This window comes from Ptychodera flava, chromosome 21 (genome assembly GCF_041260155.1).
Source record: "Ptychodera flava strain L36383 chromosome 21, AS_Pfla_20210202, whole genome shotgun sequence".
Classification (NCBI taxonomy): Eukaryota; Metazoa; Hemichordata; class Enteropneusta; family Ptychoderidae; genus Ptychodera; species Ptychodera flava.
The window spans coordinates 29,388,923-29,407,112 of record NC_091948.1 but is presented as its reverse complement, the minus strand read 5'-3'; the positions used below and the strand labels follow the sequence as shown (position 1 = coordinate 29,407,112).

At 36.2% G+C, this 18,190-nt stretch overlaps 2 protein-coding genes across 2 annotated transcripts; both read right to left on the bottom strand.

Annotated features, from left to right (window-relative positions):
• Window positions 1-111: 111 nt before the first annotated feature.
• Window positions 112-18,189, bottom strand: LOC139121961 (osteoclast-stimulating factor 1-like). The gene is made up of 9 exons (XM_070687299.1): window positions 17,988-18,189; window positions 16,999-17,045; window positions 15,437-15,487; window positions 14,363-14,426; window positions 13,066-13,157; window positions 11,931-12,050; window positions 11,145-11,223; window positions 10,080-10,172; window positions 112-2,421 (listed from the first exon to the last, which is right to left on the bottom strand). The coding sequence occupies exons 1-9, from the start codon at window positions 18,025-18,027 to the stop codon at window positions 2,372-2,374; spliced, it is 636 nt and encodes a 211-aa protein (XP_070543400.1). The 5' UTR covers window positions 18,028-18,189; the 3' UTR covers window positions 112-2,371.
• LOC139122159 (uncharacterized) lies at window positions 6,967-9,383 on the bottom strand. The gene is made up of 3 exons (XM_070687577.1): window positions 8,774-9,383; window positions 8,115-8,221; window positions 6,967-7,728 (listed from the first exon to the last, which is right to left on the bottom strand). The coding sequence occupies exons 1-3, from the start codon at window positions 9,381-9,383 to the stop codon at window positions 6,967-6,969; spliced, it is 1,479 nt and encodes a 492-aa protein (XP_070543678.1).
• Window position 18,190: the final 1 nt, after the last annotated feature.

Below are 18,190 nucleotides of genomic sequence, written 5' to 3'. Positions count from 1 at the left end.
CTATCATGCAAGTTTAGTGCACTACCGCTGTTTCCTTACCTGACTTTTGTAAAATCTGTAGATTACATTGGCTGAAACTTTGCCAAGATAAGACGGCGGTTAAAGAGAGAATCTCGTTCATATATTTTATTTGCCACATTTCTTTGATTATATACAGAGATACAGCAAGAACTGAAGAGTTGCTCCAGAATATACAAGAAAACAATATGCAAAACAAATCCGAAACGGTGTGTAATGGTAAAATAGGGCAGTTTGGAGAGAAAACACAAAGTGCATGTACATAACATTGTAGTTGGTCGAGATATCCATTATCTACATGCACTACTTGTTGTACCATGATTCAGCATAGCACAACCAAAGCCTCTGTAGTGATGACCTTTGCCAGAAAGGTCAAATGTGCTAATGTATGGTCTAGGAAACAATATACATAATACTTATTCATATTAGGACAATGTTGAAGGACAAATAAAACCTAAGAACAGCTCAGCAACACAAATATGAGAGATTGGAACATAAATAATACTGTTTTCAGAAACACAAATACCACGGTATGGCGTTTTCAAACTGTAAATGAATGAGTTTGTGTTCGTCATCTCATTGTGACATCTTTTTTACAGCTCACCGTTTCAACTAACTAACTCTGTCACTGATTGACACTAGATAGTTGCTATTCCTAATCTTTCACTTCCTACTTTGACATGGTTTGGGGTGCAGGTCCATATTACATTTAACTGTGACTCAATCTCTGAACTGAGTAGCATACATTTACCATCGCCAACAATGATAAAATATTTTCCCATTTAGAAACTGTGGCACAAGGCCAACAATACACAGGGGGACAAAAATATGCATTATGACTCAAAACTTTTCTATAACAAGCTTGAAAAGTGCTCAAAATAATAGAGTAAGAAATACTACACTTGTTCTTCGCCATTCTGATTAAAATTAGATGAAGAGATGGGTCTGTCTTTTCTCAGGGTCCATAACTCAAAGTCACATAAAATTTAAAGACTTTGAGGTCCAAAACACCATTTTCCAGATATCAAATTTACAATATATTGATCGTGTATAATTTTATGTGTTTTTTTTTACAATATAATGACTGGTCATCTTGCCCTTTTGGAAACTTGGGGTGGAATATCAATTTTCCAGGACTTTTCAGGATTCAATTTCATTTCAAAGGAATTTCCCAGAGTCTTTGAAAATCAAGATCTTTCCAGGAGAGTACGGACCCTATTTATACATTGTATTATGGTCCACCCTCTCCACCCCGGAAGTAAAGATCATGATGAGACTATGGAAAACACCCATCTCAACATCTGATTTCAATCAGACTGGTTCTCCAGATAGTCTACTTAACGCCAACTACTGCATACAATATTTTGCATAGTTATGATACAAAAATATAACTACTATTATCAAAGATACCTGGCGGAATGTTCGTTTTTCAGTTTGTGATTGTAATCAAATTTTACATCTAAACCTCAGTAAGAAAGAATTTGTATTAACTTTCAAGTTAAAATTGCTATGAATTCTAATATTGTTGTGTATTTTAAGGATACACACTTATTTGAATATCCTAAAAATTACAAAGTGACTGTGCTTGGTTTGAATGAGTTGAAACTTTTTGAAACTTAAATTCTTGTGAAGTTGAAAAGATGAAATAGATAGAAAAGAAATGCAATGACAATATTACAATTAATCTGAGTTGGATTATTTTAAACAATGTCTACATTTCCCAGCAATCACATAAATACATGATTCAGTTAGATACCAGCTGAAATAAATGTCAAAGTTATACAATGTCTGAAATTTCCCGTGTTACAACTCTTTTTTCTCCATTCCCATATTGCAACATGATGGTCACCAATTACGTATCGTGGACTAGGTACTTAATTTATGCAACTGTTGCAAATGGTAAATTTAAATTTCCACACTGCCACACTGGTATGTAAACATGTCACATGCATGGTGTTGCATTCTGGGAACAAAACTGACACCAATCCAGCAATTGTGAATAATTGAATGCAAAATCATTGCTACAAGTTACTTCATAACTTGGATGCAAATGCAAGATTTTATACACATCTAGAAATGCAAAGAGCGTTGATATTGTGAAATTATAGTCTTTCTTCTCTACAGAAAAGTATAAATTTAAATTCAATATTCAGTTTATTTCTTGACAGTAAATTATAAAATAGGTTTTTCTTACACAGTTCATACATTTGGTTACACTGTTGACAAATTTGACTTGGTACCATTTCACTTTAGCACAAGTTTACTTCATAGCATAGTATTGTCACATATTTCCCATGACCCAGATTTCAGTTGACGTGTAAGTCATCTCATTTAATCCCAGATTTCTCAATATTTAATCTGAATCTTCTTCATCACCATAATCCATGGAAATTCTTTGTGGCACTGATGAGAATGAAAGAAAATTCAACGATTAATATCTAAATAAAAGAGTATGCAAAACATGGTTATTCAATATCATTAGCAGCAATACAATGCTAGGCTCACTTGATTTGGTCATGGTGTCATGCAAGAAATTTGAATTCTTCTTGATGTTCAGTGGTTTATTTTTAGCAATTTGAAACATTAACTTTTCCATAAATGCAGATCGTGATGTCAAAAAAAATTAGTTGCAGCCAAAATTTTGACTGAAAGGCAACATACATGAAATAAGATATGGGCCGCGTCAAGCAAAAACACCCTGATGTCAAAATTTTCAGATTTTGAGTTTTTACTAAATTTGATTCTGGACCATTAGTAGTTTGTACTCCTAAAACAGATTGCTCAATTCATCCTACAGTATGGATTAGAGGTCTCTTTTGTTTGACCTTTGACCCACTCATGATATGGATGGGACTGCTCATTGCATAAAATAACACGAAATCACATGGATGGAAAAAAATCACTCAATGAAAATAATAATAAAAAGTAACCAGCCAAACTAAAAGAAAATGATGTAAATTGTAGTATACAAGATAATTTTGGTATTGGATTGCACCATTATTTGATAGGGGTGCTGGTATCAGCTTTAGTGTAGGATGATGCGACTGAATACTAAGGGACTCACATTTTTTCAATTTTTGGATGTGTCAATGTAATAGATTCATACAGTAATGCAACATTTTAATTCAATATGACAAATTTTCATAAGTGTTAACATTTTTATGTTGTTTTTAGATAAGTTTACGTGCTCCCATCATAATTACTTGTATATGACCTTTGACCTTCATAACCAATATAATTGCATATTTTATATTAAAATACATCTAAGCAATATTAAATAATTAATAAAGCTTTCTACAAGTTTCAAACTTTTTGGGGTGTATGAATAAATACTAAGACAATACGGATCACTACATTTTCAAAAAGGGGGGGGGCGGGGTAGCCAATGAAATTAAAGAGGTAAAACACCTACAACATACACTTGCTACCAAAAATCATACTTAACAACACATTTTCAATCACTTCAACAAGAATAAAGATCTTCACAAACAAATACTTTCTGTAAAATAAATCTGTAATTTTATTGCTGTCCTGTTAACACAAAATTCATGGACATATATTCCTATATCTTTACAAAGTGGTAACCACAATAAGATCATGACCTCAAAAACTATAGAGTTCTTTCTTAAATTTCTTGACAAAAGATGCACATTCATTATTGAACATTCCTTAAGCAGGTGTCAAGATACACTTTTCTGCTAAGCAGATAAATGTTATGTGTTACATGTGCAGATCCACAAGATTAAAATAGTGCTCTCAGGAATTGCTTAAATATAAATAACTGATTGAAAATATTCTGCCTTATGTGATAGGACTGTTGAATGAGATAGATTTGAGATATCCTACAAAGAGCTGGAGATGAAATGAAGATATTTTACCCAGTGTGAGGGTCTGACATGTTTGAGATGAAATAAAGTCAGGGTCAGCTATGTGTGAGATGAAATGAAGATATTTTTCACAGTGTCAGGGGGCTGCTATGTGTGAGATATGAAATGAAGATATTTGAGGACAGTACATGGGAGTTGATATGAAAATTTTCCATCAAGGCTATGAAACAATTCAATAATATCACAGATGTAGTTCAAAGGAACATTTTACAGAGTGGGGTCAAGTCAAGTGTGATATGAAAATATTTGACCGAGTGTTAGGGGCTGCCATATGTGAGATGAAATGAAGATATTTTACCTCATGTGAGGGTCAAGTGTGAGAAGAAATGAAAATATTTGACCCAGTGTGAGGGTGTGACATGTGTGAGATGAAATGAAGATATTTTACCCAGTGTGAGGATGTGACATGTGTGAGATGAAATGAAGATATTTTACCCAGTGTGAGGAGCTCCCATGTGTGAGATGAAATGAAGATATTTTACCCAGTGTGAGGGTGTGACATATGTGAGATGAAATGAAGATATTTTACCCAGTGTGAGGATGTGACATGTGTGAGATGAAATGAAGATATTTTACCCAGTGTGAGGAGCTGCCATGTGTGAGATGAAATGAAGATATTTTACCCAGTGTGAGGGTGTGACATGTGTGAGATGAAATGAAGATATTTTACCAAGTGTGAGGGTGTGTTGCATGTGGAGATGAAATGAAGATATTTTACCCAGTGTGAGGAGCTGCCATGTGTGAGATGAAATGAAGATATTTTACCAGTGTGAGGGTGTGACATGTGTGAGATGAAATGAAGATATTTTACCCAGTGTGAGGGTCTGCCATGTGTGAGATGAAATGAAGATACTTTACCCAGTGTGAGGGTCTGCCATGTGTGAGATGAAATGAAGATATTTTACCCAGTGTGAGGAGCTGCCATGTGTGAGATGAATGAAGATATTTTACCCAGTGTGAGGATGTGACATGTGTGAGATGAAATGAAGATATTTTACCCAGTGTGAGGAGCTGCCATGTGTGAGATGAAATGAAGATATTTTACCCAGTGTGAGGATGTGACATGTGTGAGATGAAATGAAGATATTTTACCCAGTGTGAGGATGTGACATGTGTGAGATGAAATGAAGATATTTTACCCAGTGTGAGGATGTGACATGTGTGAGATGAAATGAAGATATTTTACCCAGTGTGAGGGTCTGACATGTGTGAGAATGAAGATATCTTACCCATGTGAGGATCTGACATGTGTGAGATGAAATGAAATATTTTACCCAGTGTGAGGGTCTGACATGTGTGAGATGAAATGAAGATATTTTACCCAGTGTGAGGGTGTGCCATGTGTGAGATGAAATGAAGATATTTTACCCAGTGTGAGGGTGTGACATGTGTGAGATGAAATGAAGATATTTTACCCAGTGTGAGGGTCTGCCATGTGTGAGATGAAATGAAGATATTTTACCCAGTGTGAGGGTGTGACATGTGTGAGATGAAATGAAGATATTTTACCAGTGTGAGGATGTGACATGTGTGAGATGAAATGAAGATAATTTACCCAGTGTGAGGGTCTGCCATGTGTGAGATGAAATGAAGATATTTTACCCAGTGTGAGGGTCTGCCATGTGTGAGATGAAATGAAGATATTTTACCCAGTGTGAGGGTCTGGCATGTGTGAGATGAAATGAAGATATTTTACCCAGTGTGAGGGTGTGACATGTGTGAGATGAAATGAAGATATTTTACCCAGTGTGAGGGTCTGCCATGTGTGAGATGAAATGAAGATATTTTACCCAGTGTGAGGGTCAAGTGTGAGAAGAAATGAAAATATTTGACCCAGTGTGAGGGTCTGGCATGTGTGAGATGAAATGAAGATATTTTACCCAGTGTGAGGGTCAAGTGTGAGAAGAAATGAAAATATTTGACCCAGTGTGAGGGTCTGGCATGTGTGAGATGAAATGAAGATATTTTACCCAGTGTGAGGGTGTGACATGTGTGAGATGAAATGAAGATATTTTACCCAGTGTGAGGGTCTGCCATGTGTGAGATGAAATGAAGATATTTTACCCAGTGTGAGGGTGTGACATGTGTGAGATGAAATGAAGATATTTTACCCAGTGTGGGGGTCTGCCATGTGTGAGATGAAATGAAGATATTGTACCCAGTGTGAGGGTGTGACATGTGTGAGATGAAGATATTTTACCCAGTGTGAGCGTCAGCCATGTGTGAGATGAAATAAAGATATATTACCTAGTGTGAGGGTCTGGCATGGGTGAGATGAAATGAAGATATTTGATGACAGTACACGGGAGTTGATATGAAAATTTTCCATCAAGGCTATGAAACAATTCAATAATATCACAGATGTAGTTCAAAGGAACAGTTTACAGAGTGGGGTCAAGTCAATAAAGGAAATGCATTCTATTTAGAGGGGACATCATGTGACATAGATGTGATATCTTCACTCTCTTCCAGTATTACTATAAATGACTGATTACTGGAAGTTGTTAAACACAGAACTTTGATTTGAAACTTTCCTTGAATGGTGGCCTTACAAATGGAAGTATGTGATCATGTAAATCTTTCTTTCTTGCTGCACTCAAACCAGCTGCTGGTAATCTATGAGGGAGACAATCATCAGGTGGAGGCCATGATTTACCAGGAAGGAGCAAACTAATTCTTTCTTCCTCATCATTGACACTTTTCTTACATACACTGCCCCAGCATCTGCCTTTACAAATCTAAAATGGTGTACTTTCTGATATCTTTGAGTGGGCGCATAAATGAAGATAAATAACTATCCCATGAAAACCACTGAACAATTTCCTCACAAGTTGCAGAATGACTATGCATTTGTACCTTGTTGACCCGAGCACAAGCATTGACAAGATCACCTAGCTGGTCAGGTTAGTCAACATCTGACCTACGATATAGTTGACGCATCTTGCCAAAACATGCATCACAAATGCATTTTGTATGACCAGGCTCCATAAAATGTAAACGTATTTCTTGATGTAAACCCTTAGCACATCTATTACAAAAATAATGGATCGTGCTCTTATTCTTATTTTGTCCCCCCACAGTTGTCTGCATGAAGTTTACATTCCACCTCACCTAAACTGTAATGGCTGAAAAAGTGGTCTAACATGCTGATCACATTATTTGGTCCATGACTCTTTTTCCCATCAACTGAAATTGAATCTGTCTCATCAAATAAATAATTGATCTGAAACTTAAGGGCTTCATTGCACACTCCAAAACAGTGTACTTTCAAAGGTGACAAAAATACAATGGACTTGTCTAGTTTGATGAGGAAGAAGAAAACTTTGAGCAAAATCAAAAGTATAATGGACATCAAATAATCATTAGAACAAGGCTCAGAACCAATTTCAACACCAGATGCTGCACTGACCTCTACTGATGACTTACTGACACATTCATTGTAAAATTCTCTTCTAGCTTTTGCACAGCAAACATGGTCATTGTATTCTGAAGTCAGGGTTAACTTTTCTTCCTCACTTACAGCATACATAATTTTTTGTCTGAACTTTTCACACTTAGAACAAACATCTGTACGAATATTCATCTTTTGGATATGCGGAGCACAGGAGCTCCATACACCTTTGAATGTTGTCAAGCCAACGCACTGCTTACTAGGACTACAAGCTTTACAAGAGTCAACATACTGCTTATAAATGTCCTCTTTTCGTAAACTTGATGGCAGGTAAATTGGTGGGACACCATCACGACCACGAGGTGCAGCTGGCATGGGGATACCATTCTCCTGTGCATATTGCTCCAGGAATTTTATAACATCAGCAATAACCTGAAAATTCAAAAATATAATTTTAAATATGTTAAAATCAATGAAATAGTAAATGTTGCCTTAGTCTGTAAAAATATATCAGAACTTTGTAAATAACTATAAGAAGTAAAAATTATTGTAGTTTATTAGCTTTACATACAGAGAAAATATTCTTTTGAATATTTTTAAAGTCAACGCTGTCAAATTATACACAATACTAATCAATGATGCCAAAATATTTTTCATTCTTTTCATTTTCTGTTTTTTTAATGATTATAAAATTCTAAATTACTGCAATGATTGCATGCACTCATTAATAATTTTCAAAATAGCTACAGTAACATGAATGAACAACATGAATTCATAATACACTGGAGAGCACAAAATAATTTGTTTAGATCACTCACCTCAAATGAATAAGCATTATGAGCTTTCTTCCCCTTTAATCCGTGAACTCTTGGAAGAACTCCCTTATCCTTGTAATGGGCCTTTAGGTTTTTAAAGGACTGAGAACCTGAAAAGAAAATGGAAAATGAGACAAGGTGATTTACCTTATCTGAAAATTCTCAGCACAACATAGACAGCTCCCACCTACTCCCCCCTCCTAACTAATGCTGACGTCCGTCCCACCATTTTTATACAAAATACAAGGCATCATTGTTGATACATCACGGTACGTCTGAGTAATAATTGGCAAAACTTCAGCTGACCTCTATGAAATCAGATAAATGCGAGTGAAAATTTGATAGAAACGGCGATATCATATAAATACATTTTTAAAAGTCGTTGAAATACATGTATATCGGTAACACTCTTCTGTGCATTGTCGACATCTCCGAAGGAAACGATCCGGGTGTACACTAGGATTCGTAGGAATGAAAAGTCGCCCATGACAAGACATTTGACAATAAAAATTTCACGTGAACTTGAGCATGCGTTTTTCGTTATCGCATTGGAAAGTCATCCGATTACGATTAGCGTAAATACAAACTAAAGCGGTTCAGGAGGTTGCATTTACGTATGAATAAATTTTACTTTTATGATGAGGACATTGAGAAAAACTTACCGACGAAATGAACAAATCGGAAAGCTTTTTCACAAATTTCTTGGCCATCAAACGTGTAACGGAAGCGTTGACACGACCTCTTCTCCCCTCTAGCAGTGTCTCCAGACACCTCCATAGACTGAAGCTTGGCAAGCAACAGAATGTCCTTTTCCTGCCGCGAAAATTCAGCGAGATCGAGACGGTACCCATGAACACGATCGAAGTCCAGCCGTTGGTAGCATTTGCGGTTACATCCGCAGCCAGCCTCCATTATGCGACGAGCTGTAGCTTCATCCAGGGGATCAAGGGTGTCTACATTTTCAGGACCACTCTCGTTCGCCATTGTCTGGGAACGGCTCGATGTTAACGCTACGAAATCCCTTGAGCGTTGACTAATCTCACCCTGGGTTAGCTGGCGAAAGCCTTCTTCGTCATCAACATCGTCGACAGTTTGGCCGGACTCCGAGTGACTGGGGACCGCGGCTGGATGGCTGACAACTGGTTCGTGTTCTGGAACTACTTCGAATTCGGCGTGTTCTCGATCACCTAAAACGTCATTTCGACGATCAAGCAATAAATCGACCAATTCTTGGTCCAATCCGGACATATTATCGGATGAGCTTGCAGACATACTTGGAAAAAAACACAAGTTGCGGACGTAGTCGACACACTGACTTGGCTTTGCGAGTCAATGATATGTAGCAGCCGATCTGTTGTAAGGCGGGAAACCACGTTCCCGCGGAAACGGTTCGAGTCGTATTTCACGCTAAATATAATTTTAACTTTATGTTGTTTTTTCTGTTATTTACACCAACCTGGATATTTCTGTGGGTAAAATGTTATCTGCGATTACTTCAGAACGAAGTAAAAGCGACTTCACTTGTTTATAGTCAGCAAAATACAGTGTTTTCGATGGATCTTCAAACAAAATAGAACAATCAATTTGCAACTTTGTATATCAATTTTTGCAACAATGTTTCTCGAAATCATGTGACCTGACATCAGGGTTGTTTTTGCTTGACGCGGCCCATATATGTTTTTTTTGAACATTAAAATATTGACAATAATGTAAATGGAATATATTCTGCTTGCTACCTACCACCTTTCATACATAAGTAAACTGTCTGTTAATATTCAGTGCATTTAGAGTTTTACACATGATGAGTACTTACTCCATGTATGGTTTACTATGGTATACAAATCTTACATCAGTATGATTTGCCTTATTCATTCTTCACTACTACTGGGTATTAATAGACAATTTTACATTCTAATAGATGATATACAGAAAAGGTATCAAGTTTCAGGCATTGAAAGTTTAGCTTACTTTTTGTGTGTTTGAGAAGGGCTGCTGTAGATGGATCCTTGGCCATGTCATACGCCATTTTCTTGTCATGTTTTTTCAGATCAGTTTTAATACCTGTGAGAAAGAAAGGGATAAAACAGAAAATAGTTCAACATTAACGTCACAAAGACATGACGATCATTTATGATCAGTTCTTGCATTCTACCAAACACAGTCCCACATAAGTTTTAACACATTGATATATGGTAACACATCAGTTTATGGTAATACATCGGTGTAGGGCAATACATTGTATTCAGTAACACGTTGGTATATCGTAACACATCGATATACGGTAAAACATCAGTGTACGGTAACACACTGTATATGGTAACAAATTGGTATACAGTAACACAAGCAGTATACAGTAACACATTTGTATACTGTAACACATCAATACACGGTTACACATTGGTATATGGTAACATATAAGTTCAAGGTAAAACATCGGTGTACGGTAATACATTGTATACGGTAACACGTTGGTATACGGTAACACAGTGGTATACAGTAACACATTGGTACATTGAAACACAGTGGAATACAGTATAACACATTGGTACATTGTAACGCATTGATATATGGTAACACACTGGTATACTGTAACATCGGTATATAGTAACTTATCAGAATACGGTTACACATTGCTATACTGTAACACATTGGTATACAGTAAGATACTGATATACCATAAATGGGTAGCATTCATTTGAATACATAGAGGGGTTATATACAAGTCTAGGTATCAGCTGTACCTTATTTTAATTGTATACTACTGAATAAGTGTTTTCAGTTGAATATTTGTAGTTTTGTGTAACTTCACATGGCTACACGTCAATCCATTTGGAAGAAAAGGTTTATTATACCGGTTGTGTTGCCAGACTATATGCTGTTAAATTCTGGCTGGCTTTGAAGATGAACTCTCAGTAGCTACCAGTTGTTACTTGTATTTCACTTGAAAACACTGGTTGTCGGCAAAGTCAATCCATGACGGAGGGGCTGTATTTTCAATCATATTAACACAAATTCTGTATAATTTAAAATTACCTTTCTCAAGAAGTAAACGCACAGCCTCTGCATGTCCCTTCCATGCTGCTGAATGTAATGCCGTGTCTCCCATCTTATTCTGAAAATAGGAACCAACACACCTAGAGTCATGTGTGCATAATCTGACATCATTTTAAGGTACATATCAGCAATCGTTAGTTCTTGGTAAAAATCATACGATGAAACCATGGAACTTCCTGATTTCTGGTTCAAACATGGCTTCTCATTTCAGATCAGCCAAACAAGGTCTTAGTCTAACTTCACCATTTCACCACAGTGACCATGGTTTGGTCCAAGCACATTGTTCTCAATAGTGATTGTGGACCATTTTATAGAGAATTGGGGGTGAACAGTATAGGTACCCAATGATAAAGAAGTATGGTTGTATACATTTTGATAATTTTACAGCTTTTCTAATTTCTTACCAGTAGATCCATTAACATACAGATTTAACTATTCAACTATTGCTAACTATGCAATAAAATGCAAAGCTGAGTTAGAGATGACTGCATTAAGTACAAATTAAAATGTGTCTCAATCCATTGTATATTCACTATCAAAGTATATGTATTTGAAGAAAACTGTTACACATGTAACATAGAGGATCAAGCATGGTGATCCAAACAACATCCATAACTGTACTTCTTGTACAACTATCAGTAAATCTACATGTGACAGAATAGAATAATTAGCCGTGTGATTTGAAGCAAATATGGACTCTGGTGTTCTCAACAAATGATATTGCTGATTACTTAGATGATGACAAAGATTCAAAACATGACTTACCTGTACATTGATCTGTATACGAGGCACTGATAGAAGTGTTTTCACACAGTCTATATGGCCACCATGTGCTGCCCAGTGTAATGCTGTACATCCAGCCTTGTCCAGGCCATTCACTGAGACCTATTCACACAAAACATCACCAGTAATTATCGTCTTTGCAATTCATGCAATATTACAATGATTAAATTTGATTATAAAACCAAAATCTATGGAATGACAACCAGCGTATTCTCAATATCATAAATGCTTGTAAATATCTAGACATTAATATTTTTATGATCTGATTCTGTGGCATTTATAAATGTGTTTACAGGTCTTGTTGGCATAGTCTTGTTTACACACCATGATTTGGTAGCTCCATGACACAACTAACCGTTAACAATCTATGCATTGTTTTCCTGACCAACATTTATGGTATGGGATAAGATCTGTCAACTCTAGGCCGCCACTATTTCAGCATTCTGAGTCAATTTTTGGAATGTCAGTCCTTAACCAGTGTATGCTCATGTAATATTTTATTGACGTAGTGAGAACTTGAATCTGTGTGCTGTGTCAATTTGATGTAGCAATCATAGTGCTGGCCATCTCTATGCACACAGTATAGGCGCATGAGCCTGGTCACAAACCAACAATACTGTCTGCAACAGGAAGTGCCTGTTGTATGTAATTGTGAACATTTTTAGAATGCTTAGGAACACTTTTCCTGAGGCTAAAATTAAAAATTAAAAGTGATCTATCAATCCTGTCAAGTAATTTACAATCTCTTAGTACAGATTAAATGTCCATTCCATAGAATTTTTCAATCCCCAACAAATTTCAAATCTAAAAATACATTCCACAACAAGTTGTAAATCTGAAATTACATTCATACAGACAACTGAAAGCAGCATTAACTTTAATGCTTTCTGTTGAGCATTGGTATGTAGTTTCAGATTTCAAATTTGTTGTGGAATGAAAGACTCCTTGGAAAGGGCATTAAACAATATACACCATTTCCTTAGTGCCAACAATACAGAAGGAAATTGGTGTGCAAAAACGTTTCACATAACACATACCAATTGAATGAGTATTATTTCACAGTTTATTTGTGGCTGACAAGGGAAGTAAGTTTGTTACCGACAGAAAGCACACTCACTCCATTATTCAGACATTCATTCATGAAGGACAGATTGCCTCTCTTTGCAGCCTCATGTAAAGGATTGTCCACAGCTTCAGCGCTTTCTTCAACTGAAAACCAATATACATATATTGTTTTAGAATACAAAAATCTTGCAGTAAATACCGTGTATATGGCTAAATTTGGTTAAATAAAGATTTGTCATTTACTGAGACATTAGATAAATGTAGAAAAAAATATTTGTCCATTTCTGTTTATCAACTGAAATCAAGTTTTGAGATAATACTATGATTCCTTTCTGTGATTATTTTTAAACATCATTAAAGCATTGAAAATTTATTGATTAAAAAAGTTGAATATCTTAAAATAAGCATAAAGATAAACAATAGCTCTGCAACAAAATTGTACGATTAGATCTTGTCCATACTCTGGAACACAAGCTCAATGTCTGTGTCAGTGATATTTCAAACACACGATACTGCCAACATGAAATACACTCTCACTGCCAGCATTCTAGAACAAATGGTGGGTAAGTTTTGTATTTTGCAGTATTCTGGAAAATGTTGTTCCAGCACTTTGACAAATGTACATCTAAGTACAGAATAACAGCACTGATTGCGAATGACGTTACTTTTTCTCTCATAAATATGCATAAATGAATATTTGTCTGCATTTTCCACATAAACTATGAAAATAAAACCCGCTAGAGTTACAGTGGCTACTAAAAATCATACTGATTCATATGAATTTATGGCTCAGATTACCAGCTGCAACAACAGCCGTGCATGCAACAAGAAAATTTGTTTGAATTTCAGGCAGCGTTGTCTGAAGTTGCGTGCATGCAGCTATATTTAGTAACAAACCTGAAATCACGATCAACACTATTGATATGCATTACATTTTGACTTTCTGTGATTGGAAATGATTGACATATTCTCTATGGAGACTGGATGATTTGAATTCAGAGCTAAAGCATACCAAATAGTACAAGTATAACATTTGCGCACTGATGAAAATAACCGATAGTAGACTATATTGAACAATGACAGTTTTGCAGTAATTATCGATACCTAGGGACTCATTACAGTTTTATAGGAGTATAGATTGAGCTAGAGACCCAAGGATTAAGCCCCTTTAGTTCATATCAGCAGCTTGTGTCCCCTAATTTTGTTCACTCATACCAACAATACCAAATTTTACTCAGATTTAGATTATTTTCCTTACCAGTTTCATAATGAGAAATTTGATTTGGTGGAAACCTACACTTGAAATGACAAATTTTCTTTTTCAAATCAATGGATACCTGAACACTTACCATAATTACTTGGTATGAGACCTGTTCTTCCACCACACTTGGCTTTCCACCAATCTGAATTGCTCTTAAAAAAGGAGAAACACAGAAACAAATGTTATGTGACAGAAACACTTGTTTGGAGAAGATTAATATAAATAGGGAAACATGGTGGAGTTTTAGGACTACATGTATTTTTGGTATGTGTCAACTATACTATGTCACTTTAGTCAAAAAATGGCTAACCATGATACCATGGTTACAATCTTATCATTGTTATTAAATTGTACAGCTTATGTCTACTGTTTAACATGGGCAAGCAGTGCCTGACTCAATTTTTGGGAAGTTCATATTATTTCAGTTTCAGATCCAACCCTACCACTCTCCCGGTTAATGCAATGACAGGGAGATAAATAAATATTCATGACAGATTAAAATGACAATGTTTAAGTATTAACCAGCTGATGCAGTATGTTATATGGTATGCAAATAGCTCAAACTGAGGGGGATGTTTCACAATGTTGTACTGAGTGTTTATGCTAAGCATGGGCAACATTTGGTAAATTTTTCAGAAACCTCGGTAACATTTCTGCTGTCCCCAGTCTGATTGCAATGATACACTGAGGGAAATCCCTGTAAAACGACCAGGAACCAGTACAGTCATTTACCTACATCCCAACTTTAATAAAAACACCATTTACAGTTTTGTGACAGACTTGTCTGTTTCAGGTGATGGCTAGTCTTGAAGTTGATTTTTAACCAAATATATCGGTTGTTGATTTACCCATGGAATTCAGTTCTGGATCCATGATAAAAACAAAGTAATGAAGAATCAGAAACATTCCCCAAGTATGAACAGCATTGATTGACATGGTCTGCTGTAGCTCTGCGTGGCAGGGCTGTGTGTTCCCGGCGTTATGGCCTCCCACCACATACGCCAGGAACACACAGCCCTGCCATGCAGAGCTAGGTCTGCTGTTGAAAGTGGTCATTTATACAAAGCTAACAACACAATGTACATCTCTATCTACATTTATCCAGACATGAACTTTAACATCAAAACTTTGCACTATTTGATCTGAAAGCTATGATACATACCATGTCCAGCACATATAACATATCACCTTCATCAAAGCTCAATTCATCAGCCTGAAGATATGATCAGAAATATAGAATATTAATTAAGGCAATGTAAGACTGTTTCAATTTGAAAAAAGTCAAAAACAAAACATCCCATCTCTAAAAGTTATCAAGAAAATTTCAGTTAATATTCCAATATTCTTTCATATATGAAATTGTAATTCACATTTTCAATTCCAATTAAATCAATATTACTTTATTTTTCCAATACAACTCTTATGCACATACATACATTTGCGAAATACAAATACCAACATCAAAAATTTCATATATTTGAAAAAATCAAGAAGGCAAATTATGGCTTTGACATGTTTAGATTTTATTGGAGGTAAATACTTGTACCACAGCGGATTTTTTAGTCTATTACTTGATTTATTCTTTGAGTTTACACATTGACAGTAGAAGCATCTATTGTCTGCAGTTAACAGATTTTTTTCGGAACTATTTATATGTCATTTCAAGGTCTTTTGCTCAAAGTTTATTGAAATGCTCATTGCTAAGAATCACAACATTTGGACTAAAGAATGGAAAAGAGAAAGCCACGTGCTCACGCTGTAAATCATGAATGTGGTATATGAGTTTACACTGATATGCAGATTAGAATGGACAGTGAAATTGATCTAAATGTTGCCACACTTGTGTAATTGGTTTGTAAAGTTGTTCAAAAACTTGCCTCAGAAGTTGCACTGACTTGTTATAACTGCGGTGAAAATCGAAGAGCTTTTATGGACCCATAATAAACACACACCAGGGAGTACACTTTGCAGTGCACTTCACATAAACAGAATCATATTACATTCCTTATATACTGCCGCTCTGACTTACATTGTATCACAGCTGAGTCAGAGTCTAGTTGTCATTAGACTCTTGTTGCCTTTGCATTCTATGAAGTTCTTTGGCAAAAAAAAATCATGATCCACAGGAAAAGAGGTGTAAGAAAGTTGTTGAAATGTACGCGGATAGAAAGTCAGGAAATCTTTACCCTACACACAGACACTAATCAGTTCCTACTTTATTGCTTTATCTCAACAATTACAGTGGAAGCCTACTGCGAAACAACACTATCATCCGTCTGTTGTTTGCCGCAACTCAACTAAAATTACCAATCCTGAAGTAAATTTTGAAACAACTTTACAAACCAATTACACAAGTGTGATAACATTTAGATCAATTTCACTGTCCATTCTTATCTGCATACGACAGAAAGAGAGATAAAACTTTTAACTTAACTAGAAAACGTTTTATTCGTACATTGAATATCATATCTTAATATCCCTTTTCCTGCCAGACAGTGACTTCCCCATCAGCAAAGTCAGTAAAAAGCAGTATATTGAGCCAAAACCACATGTACTTTCATCCACATGGCCTTGTGTGTTGTAGCAGTTAAGTCTGTAAAATTGTTTACAGAATCAAAATCATAATTCTGAAGCTACTTATGATTATTTCAAGAATCACAATCCCTAAAACTTTATAATTATTTCTAACAATTATTCAACTTCTGATCCTATTGAAATACTCACCTGCTGAGCATCATATTTGTACATTGCTTGAAACACTTTAACCAAACCTACAAAAGTGAAAAATTTTATGGTTAGATTAAAATCATCTTCCTGTTCTGTGCTGAATAATGCTGTCATTCTCCTACCAAATCCTGAAATGTTCATCATCAGTGACCCTGAGTTTCTCTCGTACTGTGGAAAAGTGAACTCAGAAGACTGTACCAAAACTACAGATTGCGTGACAGACTTCTATTTGTAACTCACCATCCCAGACTGTTGGTATGTTAAATTAATGTGTATCACATATATTTGAATATTTTTCAAACGTCGCCCATACAGCTATTGTGGTTTGGCAATGACGTAAAAGAATAAGGGTAGAAGCTTCCCGGAGAAGCTTCTACCTCCATGGAATAGCCTACAGGCATTTGACTCAATGCAAGCTAACCGTCACTGATGCAATCAGGAGTTATTCTGACTGCATGGTTGCATCAATGACGCTTTGCTTGCATTGAGTCGAATTCCTGTGGAATAGCCATCCAACTTTTACGACACCGCCCACTTCAGTTTTATCATCTACTGTCTACTCTAGATTTTGGCAGGAAAGGGAAACCAGTGACAACATCAAAGTTGTCATAGGCATTGGGTTGAGAATTGAGCAGGTCTATGAGAAAAGTGTACATTATCACTGACGTCACTGGAGTACATGTGCCTTGCCCTCTCGCACACTTCACCAAGAATGGCAGATATTGCTTCTGCAATGTGAACAATCACAACACAAGTACATATATTGGAATTGTGGAAACCAGGCTGTGTTTGCCGGCAAGCAAGCAATCGAAATTTCCGATAAACAACAAAATTAGAAATACATATCGCATTGAAGTATTGGTTCCCAAATAAACCTGAAGCGAAAAGGAACGGTCACTCCCTTCCTTGAAGTTGAAACTTGAGGTGACACTTGACATTGCGAAGCGCGAAGACGCTGTGAGTCAATCAAGTAAACAGGTACATACCCGGTTTAGGGGCTGGTTTAGGAGGTGCTGGTCGAGACATTTTCCAAAGAAGTCTAGAGACAAAGATGTGTGTAACTCCCAATGGATCCTGTAAACTCTATTCAACCAAGTTTGAAAGCCAGTCGTAACTTCCCTAATTTACTTCCGGGTTTGCTTGCACGCAAGCTCAGTTCAGTATCTTGACCATATCGGGATCGCGTTTT

What these genes read in the sequence shown, in the direction of transcription:
- LOC139122159 (XM_070687577.1), bottom strand. Translation starts at nt 9,383, where the DNA reads ATGTCTGCAAGCTCATCCGATAATATGTCCGGATTGGACCAAGAATTG. An exon ending in CCGATTTGTTCATTTCGTCG is followed by an intron (nt 8,222 to 8,773) that starts GTAAGTTTTTCT and finishes TTTTCTTTTCAG; the next exon opens with GTTCTCAGTCCTTTAAAAAC. An exon ending in ATAATGCTTATTCATTTGAG is followed by an intron (nt 7,729 to 8,114) that starts GTGAGTGATCTA and finishes TTGAATTTTCAG; the next exon opens with GTTATTGCTGATGTTATAAA.
- LOC139121961 (XM_070687299.1), bottom strand. Translation starts at nt 18,027, where the DNA reads ATGTCTCGACCAGCACCTCCTAAACCAGCCCCTAAACCGG. An exon ending in TCTCATACCAAGTAATTATG is followed by an intron (nt 13,158 to 14,362) that starts GTAAGTGTTCAG and finishes ATTGGTTTTCAG; the next exon opens with TTGAAGAAAGCGCTGAAGCT. An exon ending in ATGAATGTCTGAATAATGGA is followed by an intron (nt 12,051 to 13,065) that starts GTGAGTGTGCTT and finishes TTGTGTGAATAG; the next exon opens with GTCTCAGTGAATGGCCTGGA.